Source organism: Bufo gargarizans, chromosome 2 (genome assembly GCF_014858855.1).
Source record: "Bufo gargarizans isolate SCDJY-AF-19 chromosome 2, ASM1485885v1, whole genome shotgun sequence".
Lineage (NCBI taxonomy): Eukaryota > Metazoa > Chordata > Amphibia > Anura > Bufonidae > Bufo > Bufo gargarizans.
The window spans coordinates 654,752,145-654,777,377 of NC_058081.1; the positions used below are offsets into that span (position 1 = coordinate 654,752,145).

The window sequence follows — 25,233 nt, forward strand, 5'->3', positions numbered from 1 at the left end:
CATTTATATTTGAGGGAGGCCATATTGGAGGCACAGATGTCCTTATCAGAATACGCAGTGCTGCAAGGTGTGTGTGCTTTATGGCAGCTGCAATGAATGGGAGTTAATGGCCAGAAAAATGTCCATAGACTGAAGGAGTCTCCAGGAAAAGATGGCGTGTAGCCCCCTCCAAACCAGCATTTCCCTTGATGCACCTACATTTTCCTGACTGGATGCCTGAGGAGTTAGTTATCGGAAACATTGCGCAGATTATCACAAGTGATGCATGATGGATCTGTGCTAATCGTGTGAAATAAATTCCACTTAAAGCTAGTTGCTGCTCTGCTTCTTTTTCTGGACCCAGGAGAACTCATAGAATGTGGGGGCTCTCTGGAGGCTTAGGTCTTGTTAGCGTTAAGGACCTGCTAGAGGTCTAATTAGCAGATGTGTGCAGGTCCTCAAGACAGAGCTGCAGATGGATGCAGCCTGTATGCAAGAGAGGTGCACAAGAGGGGTGAAACGGTATGCAAGTGTCTGGGATCTCATCTGGGGTCTGAACTGGGGGTCTGTATTTAGGGAATTTGGTTTGGAGATCTGGACTTAAGAGGTCTGGTCTGGGGGTCTGTATTAAGGAGTTTGTTCTAGGGGGTCTGTATTTAGGGGGCTGGTTTAGGAGTCAGTATTTAGGAGGTCTGACCTGGGGGTCTTTATTTAGGGTGTCTGTATTTATAGGGATTTTCCAGGAATCTGTATCTACGGGGTCTTGCTTGGGAGTCTGTATTTAGAGGGTCTGGTCTGGGGGGTTTGTATTTAACAGGCTGGTCTTGAAGTCTGTATTTAGCAGGTATTGTCTGTATATTGGAATAGAGGGGCTGATAGAGGGTTTGCGTTTATTCTGGGGTCTGTATTAAGGGCGTCTGGTCTGGGGTCTGTATATGTTTTGTGGCCTGTATTCAGGGCATCTTGTCTGGGGGTCTGTGTTTAGGGGTCTGTATTCAGAAGGTGTCTAGTCTGGGGGCTCTATATTTATTCTGGGGTCTGTATTTAGGGCCTCTGGTCTGGAGGTCTGTACTTATTCTGGGGTCTGTATTCAGGGGTCTGTATTCAGAGTGTCTAGTCTGGGGGTCTGTATTTATTCTGGGGTCTGTATTCAGGGTGTTTAGTCTGGGGGTCTGTATTTATTCTGGGGTCTGTACTCAGGGTGTCTAGTCTGGGGGTCTGTATTTATTCTGGGGTCTGTACTCAGGGTGTCTAGTCTGGGGGGTCTGTATTTATTCTGGGGTCTGTATTCAGAGTGTCTAGTCTGGGGGGTCTCTATTTATTCTGTGGTCTGTACTCAGAGTGCCTTTTCTGAGGTCTGTATTTATTCTGGGGTCTGTACTCAGGGTGTCTAGTCTGGGGGTCTGTATTTATTCTGGGGTCTGTACTCAGGGTGTCTAGTCTGGGGGTCTGTATTTATTCTGGGGTCTGTACTCAGGGTGTCTAGTCTGGGGGTCTGTATTTATTCGGGGGTCTGTACTCAGGGTGTCTAGTCTGGGGGTCTGTATTTATTCTGGGGTCTGTACTCAGGGTGTCTAATCTGAGGGTCTGTATTTATTCTGGGGTCTGTACTCAGGGTGTCTAGTCTGGGGGTCTGTATTTATTCTGGGGTCTGTACTCAGGGTGTCTAGTCTGGGGGTCTGTATTTATTCTGGGGTCTGTACTCAGGGTGTCTAGTCTGGGGGTCTGTATTTATTCGGGGGTCTGTACTCAGGGTGTCTAGTCTGGGGGTCTGTATTTATTCGGGGGTCTGTACTCAGGGTGTCTAGTCTGGGGGTCTGTATTTATTCTGGGGTCTGTACTCAGGGTGTCTAGTCTGGGGGTCTGTATTTATTCGGGGGTCTGTACTCAGGGTGTCTAGTCTGGGGGTCTGTATTTATTCTGGGGTCTGTACTCAGGGTGTCTAGTCTGGGGGTCTGTATTTATTCTGGGGTCTGTACTCAGGGTGTCTAGTCTGGGGGTCTGTATTTATTCGGGGGTCTGTTCTCAGGGTGTCTAGTCTGGGGGTCTGTATTTATTCGGGGGTCTGTACTCAGGGTGTCTAATCTGAGGGTCTGTATTTATTCTGGGGTCTGTACTCAGGGTGTCTAGTCAGGGGGTCTGTATTTATTCGGGGGTCTGTACTCAGGGTGTCTAGTCTGGGGGTCTGTATTTATTCTGGGGTCTGTACTCAGGGTGTCTAGTCTGGGGGTCTGTATTTATTCTGGGGTCTGTACTCAGGGTGTCTAGTCTGGGGGTCTGTATTTATTCTGGGGTCTGTACTCAGGGTGTCTAGTCTGGGGGTCTGTATTTATTCTGGGGTCTGTACTCAGGGTGTCTAGTCTGGGGGTCTGTATTTATTCTGGGGTCTGTACTCAGGGTGTCTAGTCTGGGGGTCTGTATTTATTCTGGGGTATGTACTCAGGGTGTCTAGTCTGGGGGTCTGTATTTATTCGGGGGTCTGTACTCAGGGTGTCTAGTCTGGGGGTCTGTATTTATTCGGGGGTCTGTACTCAGGGTGTCTAATCTGAGGGTCTGTATTTATTCTGGGGTCTGTACTCAGGGTGTCTAGTCAGGGGGTCTGTATTTATTCGGGGGTCTGTACTCAGGGTGTCTAGTCTGGGGGTCTGTATTTATTCTGGGGTCTGTACTCAGGGTGTCTAGTCTGGGGGTCTGTATTTATTCTGGGGTCTGTACTCAGTGTGTCTAGTCTGGGGGTCTGTATTTATTCTGGGGTCTGTACTCAGGGTGTCTAGTCTGGGGGTCTGTATTTATTCTGGGGTCTGTACTCATGGTGTCTAGTCTGAGGGTCTGTATTTATTCTGGGGTCTGTACTCAGGGTGTCTAGTCTGGGGGTCTGTATTTATTCTGGGGTCTGTACTCAGGGTGTCTAGTCTGGGGGTCTGTATTTATTCGGGGGTCTGTACTCAGGGTGTCTAGTCTGGGGGTCTGTATTTATTCGGGGGTCTGTACTCAGGGTGTCTAGTCTGGGGGTCTGTATTTATTCTGGGGTCTGTACTCTTGGTGTCTAGTCTGGGGTTCTGTATTTATTCTGGGGTCTGTACTCAGGGTGTCTAGTCTGGGGGTCTGTATTTATTCTGGGGTCTGTACTCAGGGTGTCTAGTCTGGGGGTCTGTATTTATTCTGGGGTCTGTACTCAGGGTGTCTAGTCTGGGGGTCTGTATTTATTCTGGGGTCTGTACTCATGGTGTCTAGTCTGGGGGTCAGTATTCATTCCGGGGTCTGTATTTAGGGGTCAGGTCTGCTTTATTTTTTAAATGTTTTTTTTTAGGGTTTTTGATGCGTTCACTTTGCGGTATAAATGATAACTTTATTCTATGGTCATCACGATTTTTCTGATAAAAATGTTTATTTATTTTTTTATTTTATTTTATTACTTAAATTTTAGAACATAAATTTTATTTTTTTATTGATCGACTTTTGTGAGGACTTGCTTTTTGTGGAAGATGTATTGGTATTTGATTGTTCTTTATTCTATCTTTTTTGAAGGCGATGTGACCAAAACACAATTCTGTCATTATGGTAGTTTTTTATAGCATTCACCTTCCAGGATAAGCAACGTGATATTTGGACTTTTATGGATGCGATGATACCAATTATGCAGATTTTAACCTGAAAATGGTGAAAAGGTTTTTTTTTGTTTTTTTTAGCTCCTGAGCCCATCCTTTTCACTTACCTGAGACACGACATAAATGTGTGTCACATTCTGGGATGGGCTAAAGGCGTCTGCTCTGAGTTTGAGGTTCTGGATACTGTTGTATGGAATAGTTAAGTCATACTTTTTTCTTGTTTTTGCTCATAAAAACCTGAGACCCACCCGGACCTAACAATGACTTGTGTCACAGGATGCTTGGTGTTTTTCAGAAGACACCATGGGTGATATTTACACTTACCAAATAATAAACCGCAAGAAAATTTCTTCCCGTAGTGATTGCCAATACAGGTAAGGTTTGTTCTTTGGCCAATTTGACCTAGAGCCACATTTCTGGTTACTGCATTGAGTCCCGACCCTTCTGCTTTGTCATTGAATATCATGGTCACGTTGGCTGCAGGTTGTCCTCCTGGCCAAGAGCAGTCGAATTGGAGCATACTATCATGACCTTCTACAATACATGCAATGTACCTTTCTGGAGACCCTGTAAGATGAGATAATGATCAAGTAGAGCAGAGACATCTGATCAATGACCATTCAAATCTGAAATGTTACTCACAATTCAGACTGAGGTTAAGTTCATTGCTGGTCTCGCTATTCAGCAAGTTGGATGCTGTACAGGTGAAGGGTCCAATGTCGTTCCTGGAGACCGGGCTGATGGTCAAACTGGAGTACGGAGGAGAATCGCTCTCAGTAATGTAATATGGAGGCTTTGAGGACACTGGTTTTCCATCCAGGCTCCAGGAGAAGGCAATGGCTGAACCCTGAGCTGAACAATGGAGAGACACCGAGTCCTTTCCGGCCCAGAGCTCTGCGGAGGATGCGTTACTGCTCAGAGTCACTGCCGAGACTGGGGCTGCGAAGTGAATGCACAGTCTATAAAGCATGGTGTTACATTCATATCTGAGATAACCATAGGTTAAGACAATATAACCTGATGGGTAAAATTCCAATGATGCCAAAAATGTGAGGGCCACTATAAGTATAATGGTAGATACTTATACCCATACTCAGCTCATCTTCTGGATGTCTGGAAACTGCTGCCCAAAATGATGCACCAATGCCAATAATGCCAACCTACAGTACAGTCTATGTTGCTGCTGACATTAGATTGACAGCAGATCCCACCGAGATTGACTGGATCTCCCAACATTTGCTTTATCTCATGTCTACAGCCAACAGGAAACCATGGACTTGACCACTATGGAACATTAAGATGTGTAATGGATTTATAAAAATGGGGCCAGGAATCCTAAAGTGTCTAAATTTAAACTTGCAACCAAGATTCAGAGTTCTAGGAAATAAGGATTATCTCCCAGCCAACACATCCTCGGATTCTTGTCCTGAAGGCTCTCTTAAGGTGCCCGTACAACTTAGCTCTGCCAAGTGTGCACGTGTTGATGTTGCTGGTAGACACTTGTGACAACAATGGTTTAGACCGGTTGACATCCACTATGCAAAATGCTTATTTCCTGTGAGACCTGCCATCAGGGAAAAGTCAGGATACCACAATGCACTTTAGATAGCTGGAGGGTCATGCTGAAATAAGTAGACCCGGCCCAAATGCTTCCAATATGTATGCTCACCTAGTTATGCTTAGTTAATTATATGTTCAGGCAGAACATGTGTGATGGAGGCGTTAAGAACCGTCCAATGGACGTGTCTATTGTAGAATGGATTTAAAAGATGTGGCCCCTGTACCTGATCTCTGCAACATAAGGGGACATATAAACTTCTGTGATGGTCCCTAGTTGTTCCTAAGCATTGTGTCTTAATTCCAGTTATAATGGTGCCAACCACTCCAAGGGCAGGTTCTCAGGTCAGATCCTGCTCCTTATACGAATATTTACAGAGAACTCGAACCTCTGAAGGTGAAGTCCAGATGGCTATTAGTGTTGATCACGAATATTCGAATTGCAAATTTTTATCGCGAATATAGTGATATATATTTGTAATTTCTTTATTGCGAATTTTCGAAAGGCAATTTTTTAATCGCAAATTTTTCAGTTGCCGAGTAAAAACATGATTCCTCCCTGGTTCTTACTTATGAGCCAATGACTCATTGGCCCACAAGCAAGAAGCCGGGAGGAATCATGACTTTAAATGGGAAAAAAGATGAATATTCTAAAAAACGAATATATTCGTTTTTTTTATATTTGTAATATTCTAAAACAAGAATATATAGCAATATAGCGAATATTCAAAAAAAAACTATTATAGAGCAATTTAGCTAATATAGTGCTATAATCTTCTTTCTCTAATAGTTGTCATTTTTTTCTCATCTGAACTTCAGATTGGAAAAAAAATTCAACTAAATTGCTCTATATTCGTTTTAGTTTTTTTCAAATATTCGCTATATTGCTATATATTCTTGTTTTAGAATATTCATAATATTCGGAAAAAAAAGAATATATTATTTTTTCAAATATTCGTAATATTCGAAAGCAAGAATATATAGCAATATAGCGGGAAAAAAAAAAGAATAAAGAGCAATTTAGCTAATATAGTGCTATAATCTTCTTTGTCTAATAGTTGCAATTTTTTTTCTCATCTGAAGTTCAGAAAAAAAGATTATAGCACTATATTAGCTAAATTGCTCCACATTTATTTTTATCAAATATTCGCTGTATTGCTATATATTCCTGTTTTAGAATATTATGAATATTCGAAAAAATGAATATCTTCGATATAGTGCTATGACTCATTGGCCCACAAGCAAGAAGCAGGGAGGAAGCATGTTTTTGCTCAGCAATTGAAAAACTTGCGATAAAATTTTGCATTACGAAAAATTTGCATTACGGAAATTTGCATATTGCGCGATCATTGCCTTGTCAATTTTTCGAGTAAAAAATCGTAGAATATAACGAATATTCGAATTCGCGAATATTCACCGAATATTCAAAAAAATATTTGCGAAATATCAGGAATTTGAATATGACCCCTGCCGCTCATCCCTAATGGCTATGAATGACCTAAAGTAAAGATTGTTTTAACACAACTTTTCCATCTGATCTCAACCCTTCCTAAGTCAGATGGCACCACAGAAATACAAGTGACATTGCTGGCTCTTCCTATGTACTGATCAGGCACGTCATCATTCTCATACTTACAAGCAAACTTGAAGTTCACTTTGCTGCTGGTCTCCTGATTTATCCAGTTTGCTGCTGTACAAGTTATGGGCCAGCTGTCATCCGAGGTGATGGGGTCAATGATAAGAGTGGACTTATTTTGGGAGAAGTGATATCGGGAATTCTCTGGCAGGGGTGCGTCCTCCAGACTCCAGGAGTATGTGATGTCTGTCTGAGTATGTGATATAGTGGTGCCAAGCTGAGGTCCGGATCTAGCTAGGCCCAGAACCTAAGCCCACCAGAACATCCTCAGTTTGGAGTCTGACCCTGTATACTAGGAATATTTTTATTTTATTTTGGGAGATGGGATTCATTCCATTACAGAGTTAATTGTCCAGGATGTGGAAAACATGGCTTATTTGTTCCAACTCCACACCTGCTCACAGGTTATTTGTGATACTGCATATCAGACCCATCTACATCAGCCGAACTGCAGTACCAAACACAATCTTGGACATCTTGTTTAAATGCTTGATGCATCATCTGTATTTTACCAACAATTAATGGATCAACTCAGCCCCGGACACTTGGCTCCAAATAAAGGGATTCTGTCACTAAAGTTATGTCCTATTGGGGTCAGCATAAAGGAGACAGAGACCCAGAGTAAAACATTGGGTCACTGACTTGACCTGATTCTGTACTGAGCAGCTCCAGTACTGGAGTCCTCTCAATACATGGCACGTGCTCAAGAGTCCTCATATTCGTCTCTTCCCGCCACTGATTGATATAGGAAATGTCCACGAGAACACCTATTGTAACAAATCCTCACCTGATACGGTCACAGGGATGGGGTCGCTGGTGTAGGAGCTGACCGGGTTCTCGATGCGGCAGGTGTAGGATCCACTGTCATCCCCAGATATCGGAGTGAGGTTCAAGGATGATCCCCTGCAGGTGACATGGGGCTCAGAACAGATCATCTTCTGACCACGGTAGAAGGTGTAAGTAGTCACAGTCTGGTCCCCGGCGTCACAATGGAGGGTCATATCAGTGCCACTAATAATGAGTCTGTTGGCATCAATGGAGCGGAGAACCGGGGCGGTGAGTGTGGCTTAAAGAGACCAAAATAATAATTATTAGAAGAAATATGGCAGAGAACTGGTCTGTCCTGATGAACTAGGGGGAACGCAGAGACAAAGCCTTCTCCATCCTACACCAATCAATGAGGTGTCTGAGCTAGCCAATCCGAAACACAGCAGCAGGTGCTCAATTTCCCTGCAGGACCCCCCCAGGACAAATGAAGGATTACACAACGTCTGGTACAATCAATGTGCTCTCCATGTACTACAGAGGCATTGTGTCCGCCAGAGAGACCCCCTTTGTAGCTGGTCTGTGCTGTGGCTAATTGATGAGTCTATGAATCGCGGACCACCCTTGAAGAGCAAAGTTCATTAAAAAATGATTTGCCTAAACCAGACGGTGTTTTTATCCGCTTTAGGCCCCAGCAATAAAGAGCATTTCCAGTAATGGTCAGTAAATGCTAGTCATTGGTAACCACAGTGAGAAGTGTCTAGGGCGTCCAGTGGGTTTTCTCATTATGCAGCGGGCGAATGAGGAAAAGTAGAATAAACCTAATACTCACCATAGACGTTCAGCTGATAGCGGTGGATATAGGAGGTGAATGTTTCGGGATTGAATACCTTCACTTTGTATGTGCCCACATCCTCAGACGAGATGTTATCCAGCCTCAACGTGCCGTTTCCGAGCATTTCACTTCTCCCCCCATAAATAGGATTGTACTGCGGAGATCCCCCATGTGTCAGCCTCGCAATAACAATAACCTTTCCAGCGTGCCCACAATTCCAGTCTATTCTGTACTGAGAGGGCAAGGCCACGGGTATAACGAAGTGCACTGAACGTCCCAGCGTGCCGTCCACCAGATCCATAGAAACGACTGGCATCACTACACCTGAAAGAGGCAGAGAGAGAGGCCTCCATGAGGATGTTGGATGGGTGACACGGGCGGCTGCTCTACTTGACCTTTGCACTAGTTTTATAAACCTCACCCTATAGGTGTCCTCCTCTCAGTTGGTAAAATCTGTATTGTGAGCCAGACATTGTTGTCCTTTAGACCCCAAGGTAACATATCTCTGATCTAAGTTGCCATAGGAGCCACAAGGAATTGACTGTGGGGGTAACACATGAGCAAGACAGAAGGACTTGCAGGGGAGAGGACACTAGTCACGGCTGACGGCTGGCTTGTTTGTCTCAAGATTGCCACAAAATGGACCTAGCAAGGGGAAAAGCAAAAGGGGGAGACAAGAAGAAAGGGCAGAAGGACAAACGGGAGCGAATAGCAGAAGGGCCAGAAAGGGAGACTAGACAGAAGGGGAGATGGGCAGAGGGGAAGAAAGGGCAGGTGAGGAGAAACCGCAGAAGGGGCAGACTGGCAGAAGGGCTAAGGGGCAGACTGGCAGAAGAGGAAGAAGGGAGACTGGACAGAAGGGGAGATGGGCAGAGGGGAAGAAAGGGCAGGTGAGGAGAAACCGCAGAAGGGGCAGACTGGCAGAAGGGCTAAGGGGCAGACTGGCAGAAGAGGAAGAAGGGAGACTGGACAGAAGGGGAGATGGGCAGAGGGGAAGAAAGGGCAGGTGAGGAGAAACCGCAGAAGGGGCAGACTGGCAGAAGGGCTAAGGGGCAGACTGGCAGAAGAGGAAGAAGGGAGACTGGACAGAAGGGGAGATGGGCAGAGGGGAAGAAAGGGCAGGTGAGGAGAAACCGCAGAAGGGGCAGACTGGCAGAAGGGCTAAGGGGCAGGCTGGCAGAAGTGGAAGAAGGGAGACTGGACAGAAGGGGAGATGGGCAGAGGGGAAGAAAGGGCAGGTGGGGAGAAACGGCAGAAGAGGAAGAAGGGAAAATGGGCAGAACGAGAGAAGGGGCTGAATGGAAGAAGGGGCAGAATGACAGAAGGGGAAGAGAGGCAAGTAACAGAAGAGGAAGATGGGAAGAAGAGCTACAAGGGGTAAAAGAGCAGAAGATGAACAGAATGACAAAAGGAGCTAAAGGACAGAAAGGGAGAAGGGGTAGACAGTCAGAAGGTCATGGGTCAAGGAAATCTGTATAAGATAGACCTTAAAATGTTAGTCCATATAACATTTATACTTTGGGAGGTGAAAGCGCCATAGGGTTCAGTACAATGTGGCTAACAATGTGTCCAATAGCACGGACAGCACCAACTGTCAGATCTGCTCATCAACAAGTGCAATGCAGGCAACAGGAACTATGGGCATCAGCGCTTCTCTACAACAAAAGATTATCTCCCTCTGGAAGCAAGCACAGACCTCCGCCATCAGGTAAATGCAGAGGACTTCAATAAAGAGCGGGTGTCTAAAATGCCTTACATTAAACACTATTAATATTTATTTAACATATATATATATCAATGACACGTTCCACAGCGCTGTACAGACATTCTCATCACTTATATATCACTGACATATTCCACAGCGCTGTACAGACATTCTCATCACTGATATATCACTGACATATTCCACAGTGCTGTACAGACATTCTCATCACTTATATATCACTGACATATTCCACAGCGCTGTACAGACATTTTCCTCACTTATATATCACTGACATATTCCACAGCGCTGTACAGACATTCTCATCACTTATATATCACTGACATATTCCCAAGCGCTGTACAGACATTCTCATCACTTATATATCACTGAAATATTCCACAGCGCTGTACAGACATTTTCCTCACTTATATATCACTGACATATTCCACAGCGCTGTACAGACATTCTCATCACTTATATATCACTGACACATTCCACAGCGCTGTACAGACATTCTCATCACTTATATATCACTGACATATTTCATAGCGGTGTACAGACATTCTCATTACTTATATATCACTGACACATTCACAGCGCTGTACAGACATTCTCATCACTTATATATCACTGACATATTCCACAGCGGTGTACAGACATTCTCATTACTTATATATCACTGACATATTCCTAGCGGCTGTACAGACATTCTCATACTTATATATCACTGACATATTCCACAGCGCTGTACAGACTATTCTCATCACTTATATATCACTGACATATTCCACAGCGCTGTACAGACATTTCTCCTCACTTATATATCACTGACATATTCCACAGCGCTGTACAGACATTCTCATCACTTATATATCACTGACATATTCCACAGCGCTGTACAGACATTCTCATCCCTTATATATCACTGACATATTCCACAGCGCTGTACAGACAATTCTCATCACTTATATATCACTGACATATTCCACAGCGCTGTACAGACATTCTCATCACTTATATATCACTGACATATTCCACAGCGCTGTACAGACATTCTCATCACTTATATATCACTGACATATTCCACAGTGCTGTACAGACATTCTCATCACTTATATATCACTGACATATTCCATCAGGCTGTACAGACATCTCATCACTTATATATCACTGACATATTCCACAGCGCTGTACAGACATTCTCATCCTTATATATCACTGACATATTCCACAGCGCTGTACAGACATTCTCATCACTTATATATCACTTGACATATTCCACACGCTGTACAGACATTCTCATCACTTATATTCACTGACATATTCCACAGCGCTGTACAGACATTCTCATCACTTATATATCACTGACATATTCCACAGCGCTGTACAGACATTCTCATCACTTATATATCACTGACATATTCACAGCGCTGTACAGACATTCTCATCACTTATATATCACTGACATATTCACAGCGCTGTACAGACATTCTCATCACTTATATATCACTGACATATTCCACAGCGCTGTACAGACATTCTCATCACTTATATAATCACTGACATATTCCACAGAGCTGTACAGACATTCTCATCACTTATATATCACTGACATATTCCACAGACATTCTCATCACTTATATATCACTGACATATTCCACAGCGCTGTACAGACATTTCCCATCACTTATATATCACTGACATATTCACAGCGGCTGTACAGACATTCTCATCACTTATATATCACTGACATATTCCACAGCGCTGTACAGACATTCTCATCACTATATATCACTGACATATTCCACAGCGCTGTACAGACATTCTCATCACTTATATATCACTGACATATTCCACAGCGCTGTACAGACATTCTCATCACTTTATATATCACTGACATAGTCCACAGCGCTGTACAGACATTCTCATCACTTATATATCACTGACATATCCACAGCGCTGTACAGACTTCTCATCACTTATATATCACTGACATATTCCACAGCGCTGTACAGACATTCTCATCACTTATATATCACTGACATATTCCACAGCGCTGTAACAAGACATTCTCATCACTTATATATCACTGACATAATCCACAGCGCTGTACAGACATTCTCATCCCTTATATATCACTGACATATTCCACAGCGCTGTACAGACATTCTCATCACTTATATATTCACTGACATATTCCACAGCGCTGTACAGACATTCTCATCACTTATATATCACTGACATATTCCACAGCCGCTGTACAGACATTCTCATCACTTATATATCACTGACAATTCCACAGCGCTGTACAGACATTCTCATCACTTATATATCAATGACATATTCCACAGCGCTGTACAGACATTCTCATCACTTATATATCACTGACATATTCCACAGCGCTGTACAGGACATTCTCATCACTTATATATCACTGACATATTCCACAGCGCTGTAGACATTCTCATCACTTATATATCACTGACATATTCCACAACGCTGTATAGACATTCTCTATCACTTATATATCACTGACATATTCCACAGTGCTGTACAGACATTCTCATCACTTATATATCACTGACATATTCCACAGCGCTGTACAGACATTCTCATCACTTATATATCACTGACATATTCCACAGCGCTGTACAGACATTCTCATCACTTATATATCCTGACATATTCCACAGGCTGTACAGACATTCTCATCACTTATATATCACTGACATATTCCACAGCGCTGTACAGGACATTCTCATCACTTATTATCACTGACATATTCCACAGCGCTGTACAGACATTCTCATCACTTATATATCAATGACATATTCCACAGCGCTGTATCAGACATTCCTCATCACTTATATATCACTGACATATTCCACAGCGCTGTACAGACATTCTCATCACTTATATATCACTGACATATTCCACAGCGCTGTAGACATTCTCATCACTTATATATCACTGACATATTCCAAAGCGCTGTATCAGACATTCTATCACTTATATATCACTGACATATTCCACAGTGCTGTACAGACATTCTCATCACTTATATATCACTGACATATTCCACAGCGCTGTACAGGACATTCTCATCACTTATATATCACTGACATATTACCACAGCGCTGTACAGATCATTCTCATCACTTATATATCACTGACATATTCCACCAGCGCTGTACAGACATTCTCATCACTTATATATCACTGACATATTCCACAGCGCTGTACAGACATTCTCATCACTTATATATCACTGACATATTCCACAGCGCTGTACAGACATTCTCATCACTTATATATCACTGACATATTCCACAGCGCTGTACAGACATTCTCATCACTTATATATCACTGACATATTCCACAGCGCTGTACAGACATTCTCATCATTATATATCACTGACATATTCCACAGCGCTGTACAGACATTCTCATCACTTATATATCACTGAATATTCCACAGCGCTGTACAGACAATCCCATTACTTATATATCACTGACATATTCCACAGCGCTGTTCATTCTCATCACTTATATATCACTGACATATTCCACAGCGCAGTACAGACATTCTCATCACTTATATATCACTGACATATTCCTCAACGCTGTATAGACATTCCTATCACTTATATATCACTGACATATTCCACAGCGCTGTACAGACATTCTCATCACTTATATATCACTGACATATTCCACAGCACTGTACAGACATTCTCATCACTTATATATCACTGACATATTCCACAGCGCTGTACAGACATTCTCATCACTTATATATCACTGACATATTCCACAGCGCTGTACAGTCATTCTCATCACTTATATATCAGACTTATACCACAGTGCTGTACAGACATTCTCATCACTTATATATCACTGACATATTCCACAGCGCTGTACAGTCATTCTCATCACTTATATATCAGACTTATTCCACAGTGCTGTACAGACAATCCCATCACTTATATATCACTGACATATTCCACAGCGCAGTACAGACATTCTCATCCCTTATATATCACTGACATATTCCTCAACGCTGTATAGACATTCCTATCACTGACATATTCCACAGCGCTGTACAGACATTCTCATCACTTATATATCACTGACATATTCCACAGCGCTGTACAGTCATTCTCATCACTTATATATCAGACTTATACCACAGTGCTGTACAGACATTCTCATCACTTATATATCACTGACATATTCCACAGCGCTGTACAGTCATTCTCATCACTTATATATCAGACTTATTCCACAGTGCTGTACAGACAATCCCATCACTTATATATTACTGACATATTCCACAGCGCTGTACATTCTCATCACTTATATATCACTGACATATTCCACAGCGCAGTACAGACATTCTCATCACTTATATATCACTGACATATTCCACATCGCTGTACAGACAATCTCATCACTTATATATCACTGACATATTCCACAGCGCTGTACAGACATTCTCATCACTTGTATATCACTGACATATTCCACAACACTGTATAGACATTCTCATCACTTATATATCAGTGACATATTCCACAGCACTGTACAGACATTCTCATTACCTATATATCACTGACATATTCCACAGCGCTGTACAGACATTCTTGTCACTTATATATCACTTACATATTCCACAGTGCTGTACAGACATTCTCTTCAGTTATATATTACTGACATATTTCACAGTGCTGTACAGACATTCTCATCACTTATATATCACTGACATATTCCACAGTGCTGTACAGACATTCTCATCACTTATATATCACTGACATATGCCACAGCACTGTACAGACATTCTTATCACTTATATATTATTGACATATTCCATAGCGCTGTACCGACATTCTCATCCCTTATATATCACTGACATATTCCACAGCGCTGTACAGACATTTTCCTCACTTATATATCACTGACATATTCCACAGCGGTGTACAGACATTCTCATCACTTATATATCACTGACATACTCCACAGCGCTGTACAGACATTCTTATCACTTATATATCACTGACATACTCCACAGCGCTGTACAGACATTCTTATCATTTATACATCACCGACATCTTCTATGGCGCTGTACAGACATTGTCATCATTTATATATCACTGACATATTCCACATCGCTGTACAGACATTCTCATTACTTATATATCACTGCTATATTTCACAGCGCTGTACAGACATTCTCATCACTTATATATCAGACATATTCCACATCGCTGTACAGACATTCTCATCACTTATATATCACTGACATATTCCACAGCTCTGTACAGACATTCTCATCACTTATATATCACTGACATAATCCACAGCACTGTACAGACATTCTCATCACTTATATATCACTGACATAATCCACATCGCTGTACAGACATTCTCATCACTTATATATCACTGACATATTCCACAGCGCTGTACAGGCATTTTCATCCCTTATATATCACTGACATATTCCACAGCGCTGCACAGACATTCTCATCACTTATATATCACTGACATATTCCACAGCGCTGTACAGACATTCTCATCACTTATATATCACTGACATATTCCACAGCGCTGTACAGACATTCTCATCACTTATATATCACTGACATATTCCACAGCGCTGTACAGACATTCTCATCACTTATATATCACTGACATATTCCACAGCGCTGTACAGACATTCTCATCAATTATATATCACTGACATATTCCATAGTGCTGTACAGACATTCTCATCACTTATATATCACTGACATATTCCACAGCACTGTACAGACATTCTCATCACTTATATATCACTGACATATTCCACATCGCTGTACAGACATTCTCATCACTTATATATCACTGACATATTCTACAGCGCTGTACAGGCATTTTCATCCCTTATATATCACTGACATATTCCACAGCGCTGTACAGGCATTTTCATCCCTTATATATCACTGATATATTCCACAGCGCTGCACAGACATTCTCATCACTTATATATCACTGACATATTCCACAGCGCTGTACAGACATTCTCATCACTTATATATCACTGACATATTCCACAGCGCTGTACAGACATTCTCATCACTTATATATCACTGACATATTCCACAGCGCTGTACAGACATTCTCATCACTTATATATCACTGACATATTCCACAGCACTGTACAGACATTCTCATCACTTATATATCACTAACATATTCCACAGCGCTGTACAGACATTCTCATCACTGATATATCACTGATATATTCCACAGCGCTGCACAGACATTCTCATCACTTATATATCACTGACATATTCCACAGCGCTGTACAGACATTCTCATCACTTATATATCACTGACATATTCCACAGCGCTGTACAGACATTCTCATCACTTATATATCACTGACATATTCCACAGCGCTGTACAGACATTCTCATCACTTATATATCGCTGACATAGTCCACAGCGCTGTACAGACATTCTCATCAATTATATATCACTGACATATTCCACAGCGCTGTACAGACATTCTCATCCCTTATATATCAGTGACATATTCCACAGCACTGTACAGACATTCTCATCACTTATATATCACTGACATATTCCACAGTGCTGTACAGACATTCTTATCTCTTATACATCACTGACATATTCCACAGCGCTGTACAGACATTCTCATCACTTATATATCACTGACATATTCCACAGAGCTGTACAGACATTCTCATCACTTATATGTCACTGACTACCCTTCCTGCAGCCCCCAGCATCGCCTACCCAAAATTTATCAGTCACCTCCCACATTTTCTATCAGATTCCAAATTCTCCTGCTCCCACAGGACCCGGCCACACTGTAAGGTTATATGCGGGGGTCTTACCTGACGCCAACATAAGTGTGATGAGCGAGAGGATGAAGGGACATCTCGGGGTGCTCTCCATGATCGCTTCTGTGTCTCCACACCAGGTCTCTGCTCAGAGTTTGTGTTGCTTTATCCTCTATAGTCCGAGGATTAGGAATTGGAATTAATTTTTCCATTAGAATGTCAGATTGTCACTTCCGGTGGATCCCTGCCAGAAACACACCTACATAACAGGAATTATGTAAAGAGCATGTCCACCTACAACCATGAAATGTCTGCCAGGATCCCATGTCCCTACATCACCCAGCTTTCCCAGGCTCCTTAATGATAATTCTCAGACATTCTGGAACAACAAGTCTACTTTCATATTCGTGTTTTGGCTTTCCATTTATTAGATCCGTTCAGGGCTCTCACAAGCGGTCCAAAAATGGAAAAGGATCCGCTCAGTCTGCATCACTTCCATCTCTATTCCGCTCTGGAGGCTGCCTGCAGTGTTTTGGTGTCCGTCTGACGAAACTGAGCCAAACGTTTTCTCTGACACAATTAGAGTTGAGCGGACACCTGGATGTTCGGGTTCGACGGGTTCGGCCGAACTTCACAAAAAAGTTTGAGCTCGGGATACGAACTTTTCCCCGAATCCCATTGAAGTCGATGGGGACCCGAACTTTTGAGCACTAAAATGGCTGTACAAATGTCCTGGAAAGGGCTAGGAGGGCTGAAAATGGCATCAAAATGTGGTTAAGAGCATGGCAAGTGCTCTGCAAACAAATGTGGATAGGGAAATGACTTTACATAACATAAAATACAGAAAAATAAAAAATAATAATCTTGTTCTAGGAGGACCAGGTTCACATGGAGTAGGAGGTTGAGGAGGCGGTGGATGTGGCGGTGTAGGGGGAAGTGGCGGTGGAGGAGGTAGCCTACCCTGCTTTTTGTTTTTAAATGTATTTTTTAATTTTTTTATTAGGGTACACCTCAAAACATTGGGAAAAATAACTTGTGATAACCCCCCCCCCCAGTCGTGCTAAACACACATTCAGACAATACACCAGCTGCAGGGCAGGCCAGCACCTCCAAGGCGTAAAGGGCAAGCTCAGGCCATGTGCCCAATTTGGAGACCCAGAAGTTGCAGGGGCTGACCCATCAGTAAGTACATGTAGGCACATGGATACATACTGCTCCACCATGTCGCACGTCCCCGTGATGTCCACTATCCAATTGGATATCTTCTCTATCAACTTTCGATGTTCTTTTATGCTCCTACCATGGTGATCACGTGTGGTGAGGAATCAGGGTTCCACGCCGGAGAGGGAGCCTGAGAAAAGGATACCACATCCAAGGGAGGTCAATGGATGAAATAAATGTAATCGAGCGATAATATGGGACAAAGTATTGAAGCCGAAGCTCCCAAGTAAAGGAGGAGGCGCACAGCAATTACCCACTCCTGACTCGGGGAGGTAGTGACGATAAATAACAATACAGGACTCCTAAGATGCCCTGTTATTAGAATGATTAATTAAAAATTACAGGGAATGTCACTGGGGAATTTTGGATTAGGAAACGTTAGCCAGGAGAGGCCCTGCTGCCGCTTTGTTGACTCTAGATATCTTCTGCCTGATCGCACGTCCCTGTGACGTCCACCATCCATTTGGATATCTTCTCTATCAACTTTCGATGTTCTTTTCTGCACCTACCATGTTTATCACGGTTATCGGTGAATCAGGGTTCCACGCCGGAGAGGGAGCGTGAGAAAGAGAGGCCACATCCAAGGGAGGTTAATTGTTTTAAATACGGCAAATATGATAGAGTGGAAATATGGGACAAAGTATTAAAGCGCAAATGTGGGACAAATTATTGAAGTGCAAATGTCATACAACTTGTTAAAGTTTAAGCATTGAATGGAAGGAGGTGGCGCAGCAATTACAGAAGCATTTCAGAATTGTTATTCCCGGTCACCTGCAGAGCCGGGGTTTATTCACGTCTAAAATTGTAAAATGTCAACCCAAGAATGTAACATAAAACTTACAGAAATGTATTAACCCGTCTACTTGGGGAGGGGTCTATGACAGAAAACAACTGTTTATTGTCACCCGAAAATGTAAAAGCTGTCAATTAGTTAAAGGAGGGGTATATTACACCCAAAAATTGGTGAATTTCACCCGAAAATGCAACTGACCAATTTTTTTTTTACCTATCTACTAGGTATAGAAGAGGTACAGCACACCTAAAAAATTTTGAATTTCACCCGAAAATGTAAAATACAAAGTAGTGAAATGACATAAAATAAAATAAACATTGTAAAAAAAAAGAAAAGAAAATGTATTTATGAGGTGGAGGTCCATATGGAGTAGAAGTTTCAGGAGGCGGTGGATGTAGCGGTGTAGGTGGAAGCGGCGGTGGAGGAGGACAAAGTAGCCAACACAGGTTTTTGGTTTTAATTATTATTAATTTTTTTATTACAGTACACTCCAAAAGAGTGTGAAATATCCAAAATACAAACATGAGCAATTGCGCTGCAGTATAGCAATGGCTGCTTAGCGCCGGTATACAGGTCTATTCTGCACAACGTTCGGACAAGTCCTGAGGGTTCATTTTAATGAACGTGAGCTTGTCCACATTGGCTGTGGACAGGCGGCTGCGCTTGTCTGTGATAACCCCCTCCAGTCGTGCTAAACACACATTCAGATAATACACCGGCTGCAGGGCAGGCCAGCACCTCCAAGGCGTTAAGGGCAAGCTCTGGCCATGTGCCCAATTTGGAGACCCAGAAGTGGAAGGGGGCAGACCCGTCATTCAGTACGTGTAGGCGTGTGCACACTTACTGCTCCACCATGTTGGTGAAATGCTGCCTCCTGCTAAGACGTTCCATATCAGCCGGTGGTGCTGGTTGTTGTGCTGACAAAGATTTTCCACATGTCGGCCATGCTAACCCTGCCTTCTGAGGTGCTGGCGGTGCCCCAGCTGCGTTGGCGACCTCTTCCTCATCCTCTGCCTTCGCCTTGTGCTTCCACTGTGCCCCCGCTGTCAGGTGGGAATGCCACCAGCAGCTCGTCTACCAGCGCGCGCTTGTACTAGCGCATCTTATGATCACGCTCCAGTGAGGGAATTAAGGACGGTACGTTGTCCTTGTAACGGGGATCCAGCAGCGTGGCCACCCAGTAATCAGCACTGGTTAGAATGTGGGCAACTCGGCGGTCGTTGCAGAGACACTGCAGCATGCAATCGCTCATGTGTGCCAGGCTGCCCAGAGGCAACGAAAAGCTGTCCTCTGTGGGAGGTGTATCGTCTGTGTCCTCTGTATCCCCCCAGCCACGCACCAGTGATGGCCATGAGCTGGTCTGGGTGCCACCCTGCTGTGAACATGGTTCCTCCTCCTCCATCTCCTCCTCCTCATCCTCCACCTCCTCATCCTCCAGAACTGTGCCCTGACTGGAAAATTGTGTACCTTGGGTTTGTGGGTGCAGGAACCCACCCTCAGAGCCACTTGGGAATGTGGTCATTGGTGGTGAAGTGGTGCTGTTCCGCAGAGCGACTGACCCGTGCGTGCTGCAGCTGAAACTCCACTATGGCCTGCTGCTGCTCGCACAGTCTGTCCAGCATGTGCAAGGTGGAGTTCCACCTGGTGGGCACGTCGCATATGAGGCGGTGAGCGGGAAGGCCGAAGTTACGCTGCAGCGCTGACAGGCGAGCAGCAGCAAGTGCGCACAGACGGCCCGCTCTGACAAGTCGGGGCAATTTTTAAGGAATCTCCACCACCAAATTCAGCACATGCGCCAGTCAAGGGATGCGCTTCAAACCGGCTAGTCCCAGAGCTGCTACGAGATTCCGCCCATTATCGCACACCACCAGGCGAGGCTTGAGGCCCAAACAGATAAGTTCTAAAACTGCCTGCTGTCGTTTACCCCGGGCTGTGCTGAAGTTGGTGGTGAAGGTGTTACGCTGACCGGGTGAGGAGCTGGTAGAGGATAAGGAAGCAGAGCATGAGGAGGAAGCAACAGGAGGCAAACTGAAGTGCCCTGCAATCCTCGGTGGTGGAAGGACATGCGCCAAACAGCTCTCCGCCTCAGGCCCAGCCGCCACTGCATTTACCCAGTGTGCTGTTATGGAGATATAACGTCCCTGACCGCGCTTACTGGTCCACGTATCCGTAGTCAGGTGCACCTTGCCACAGATGGTGTTGCGCAGTGCACACCTGATTTTGTCCCCCACTTGGTTGTGGAGGGAAGGGATGGCTCACCTGGAAAAGTAGTGGCGGCTGGGAACCACGTACTGTGGGACAGCCACTGCCATAAGGCCTTTAAAACTATCCGTCTCCACCAGACGGAATTATGTAGTGTCCCACTAGGCAAATGTGGGCACTACACAAGGGTTAATATGACCTTTGTAAGGGATATGATATTTTATGTGTATTTTCCTATTGTCTGTGTATCAGGCTTGTTAGGGTGTAGTTCCTCCTCCTAGACATTAGAGGGAGATAGGGAGCCCCTAATATATATAGTTAGGCCCAGACAGGAAAGAGTCAGTGTAGTCCAGGAGGCTAGTAAGTGCAGTCTAGCCTGCCTGAAGTTCTTGAGCCAGAGTTAGCTCAGAAGATTTGCCCCAGGAGAAGGGTTTGCCTCCTGAGAGAAACCAAGTTCCCACCAAGCAGAGCAGAGTCATTATTCCATCTAGACAAGTATGCTGAAGGGCAGAAGGATTTACCTAAAGCAAGGGATATATACCTAAGGAAGTTTGCTACCAAGGATAAAGCCATCATTAGGGCATACGGGCCTTGGGATTGAGACAGCCAGGAGTTCTGAGGAATAGTGCACAGGATTTCTGAGGAAGAGTGCAGCCTGGTCTGTAAGTATTGTTTTACCCTCTGAGTATCTTGCAAATAACATTGTACCTGCCATATATTTAAAACCTGCGTATTACTACTGCTGTACCTGGAACTTTACAAAAGACTGTATAAAGTTAACCGTTTCCAGTAAAAGAAGTTTGGTTCACCTCAACATCGTGTTCCTCACTTATTACTACTATAAATAGGTGTGCCACCGTTACAGGCACTAGCGTCACGAATCTTAAAGGGATCTTGCCCCAGGCACATTGAACACCTGCAACATCCAGGGCGCCTCACCCAACATCAGGCCTGGTCCCTATATACAGAGAGTGCCCCAGAGGACCCCTGTGTCAGCCTCTCCATCACTGCTGTACGCCTGCCCAGGGTCTACCTACAAACTGTGAGTAACCCAGAGCAACCCTCGTATGCCTATTAACCAAGACCTCAGATCGCATTACCCTGCAGGGCTGCTTACTGCAATGACAGCATTTCAAAGGCCAGTAATTTAGAAATGCTGGCATTCAGGGCCAGGGATCGCGGGTCGGTAGGGGGGTACTTTCTCTTGCTCTCCAGTGTTTGGGAGATGGAGAGCTGAACGCTTCCGTGGGACATTGTGGAGATGCTTTGTGACCCAGGTGTTGGTGTTGCTGGCATATCCTCTGTTTGCGGGGTGCCAGGTGGCACTGTCACTCCAGAGGCGGAGGAAGAGGCAGAGACTGCAGCAGAAGAGGAGGCAGGAAAAGCCAGAGACCTTTTGTGGTTTTTGAGGTGTCTACTCCACTGCAGCTCGTGCTTTGCACTTAGATGTCTGGTCATGCAGGTTGTGCTCAGGTTAAAAACGTTTATGCCTCGCTTCAGGCTCTGATGGCACAGCGTTCAAACCACTCGTGTCTTGTCGTCAGCACATTGTCTGAAGAACTGCCACGGCAGGGAACTCCTTGGAGCTGGCTTTGGTGTGCTCGGTCCCTTGCTGCGGTGGGCAGTAGTAGGCGTACTGTCTAGAGGACGGCCGCTCCGCTTTTGCACCCTGCTCCCTCTGCTGTGCTGGTGGCTCTGTGCGACCACCGCCTCTACCTCCAAACTACATAGGTCACTCGTATGACCTTGATTCCATGTGGGGTGGAGGACCTCATCGTCCTCCACATCATCTTCCACCCAGTCTTCACCCCTGCCCTTGTTGTCGGTCTGCACACTGCAGAAAGCCCCAGCAGTTGACACCTGTGTTTCGTCATCACCCGAGACGTGTGGTCCTCCCATGTACTCATCTTTTTTTTTTTTTTTTTCAAAAATAGAAATCCACAGTGTGCCAATTCAATATCAAAAGGAATATGATACAACATAATTTCATCATGTGTTGAGTCTCCCTCTTATCTTTACCCTCCCATCCCTCCCTCTATCCCACTTTTTCTGCGGAACCACTGAGTGTTCTCATTTCCAGTTGCCCCATATCCGCAGACAGGCTGCTTTTTTTCCCGCTGTTTGGGCAAGACTGTGTTCATACTCCTTTACCCTATTCATATACTCCATCCATTCCTGGAGATTTGGATATTTCGTGGAGCCCCAATGTTTAGCTATTATTATTTTAGCCAAAGCTATGCCCCGAAACCAAAGTAGTTGCTCGGTTTTATTTTTATCTATCTCTGGAAGAGTACCCAGGATGACATAATTCATACGTGCTTCATATTTCACGGGGGAGCTGTTCTGCAGTTTCCTGAATATTTTTAACCAGTAATCCTTTATGCCCATGCATTCCCACAGTAGATGTTTATTACCTCCTCTATCTTTGTTGCATTTGTAACAATTCTGTTCTCTGTCTTTATAAATAGTGTGTAATAATGCTGGTGTGTAATATAGACGGTGTATAATTTTCAAGAGGATCCATGTATGGGCAGGGGAGACCGTAGACCTTTTGATGTTTCTATAAACAATGTCCCACGGGATCGGCTCCACATTCTGCAGGTCTTTTTCCCATTTTACCTCACTTCTAAATGTGATCAATTTTATGTATTCATATTTTAACTTTGCGTGAATATGAGATATAGCGGGAGTGTTTACCGTCGTGTCATAACAGAAATCTAGAAAAGTGTTCCGTGCAATAATTAAGCAATTCTTATTTTCAGTGTGGTGTATGGCGTGTCGTAACTGTTCATATCGAAATGTATCAATGAATCCTAATGTAGTGTCTACAAGGATTTTGGTTAATGGCTTAACCTGTCCTCTATCAAAAACCTGTGAAATTAAGTGTATCCCCTGTTTTCCCCAATATTCAATATCCACTAATTGCATAACTTGTGGTAAGTGAACGTTCCCCCACAGAGGGGTAAACTGAACCGCTTGAGATATTCCGACCATGAGCCTAACTTGTTTCCAAATGTGCCGAAGCATTCTACTAAACGGGTTTATTATTGTTTTCTTCTCAATGATACCTGTTTCAAGGATATAAAAGAGATCCTCCCAGGGTCTACAGTGCTCCCTAAAAATTTGTCGAATACAATTATTCCTTCGGTTTCTCACACACCATCTGAATTGTGCGGCTATATAGTATCCCTTTAAAAAAGGGACAGAGATTCCTCCCTCTTCTTTGTACAAGTATTGAATTTAGATTCTGACCCGTTTGCGCCCCCATATTAATTCATTGAATAGGGTCTCTAGTTTATTGAAAAACATATCTTCAATAGTTATTGGACTTGCGTTTAAGTACATATAATAGCATTGGTAGAAGTGTCATTTTTATAAGGGCTATACGGTTGATTTGTGACAGGGGAAGTTTTAACCTATGTTCTGATTTTTTCCTTTACTTTATCTATTATTGGGAGTATATTCAGTTTCGTATAGTATTCTAATTTAGTCCCTATGTGGATGCCCAGATATAATAAAGAGTCTGATGGGGCCAGTGTACTAACCCGAGAGTTACAACCCGATGGTAACTGGACGTCTTAATGGGAGAAATTTTAGATTTTTCCCAATTTATTTCAGTATCCGGATAGGCGTCCAAAGTCGTCCACGCTTTCCATAACCCTAGGCAGATCCAATACCCCCTCCCTAGAAAGAGCAGAATATCGTCTGCGTATAGGCTTATTTTGTCGACTTCTCCCTCGCACCCAAAACCCTGTATTTCCTCATCTGCTCTGATTTTACATGCCATTGGCTCCAGGAACAACGAAAAGAGCAAAGGGGAGAGGGGGCATCCCTGACGCGTTCCTCGAGTCAAAGGAAACAGGGAGGAATATTCTCCATTAATCCGGACTCTGGATACCGATTTTGATACAGAATGCGAACCCATCTGAGAAGTATTCACCTATTTTCACCCATGTCAGCACTCTCCAGAGGAAGGACCACTCCACCCTGTCGAAAGCTTTGGTGCGTCCAAAGACAGGATGGAGCAGTCCTCCCCATCCCCCATCTGTATATTCAAAAAGGCCTCCTTACATTATCCTGTATG

General features: G+C 43.8%; 1 protein-coding gene across 1 annotated transcript; it reads right to left on the reverse strand.

Annotated features, from left to right (window-relative positions):
• Positions 1–4,221: 4,221 nt before the first annotated feature.
• On the reverse strand, positions 4,222–17,143 carry LOC122926267 (carcinoembryonic antigen-related cell adhesion molecule 1-like). The gene is made up of 4 exons (XM_044277642.1): positions 16,988–17,143; positions 8,378–8,704; positions 7,568–7,846; positions 4,222–4,439 (listed from the first exon to the last, which is right to left on the reverse strand). The coding sequence occupies exons 1-4, from the start codon at positions 17,046–17,048 to the stop codon at positions 4,222–4,224; spliced, it is 885 nt and encodes a 294-aa protein (XP_044133577.1). The 5' UTR covers positions 17,049–17,143.
• Positions 17,144–25,233: the final 8,090 nt, after the last annotated feature.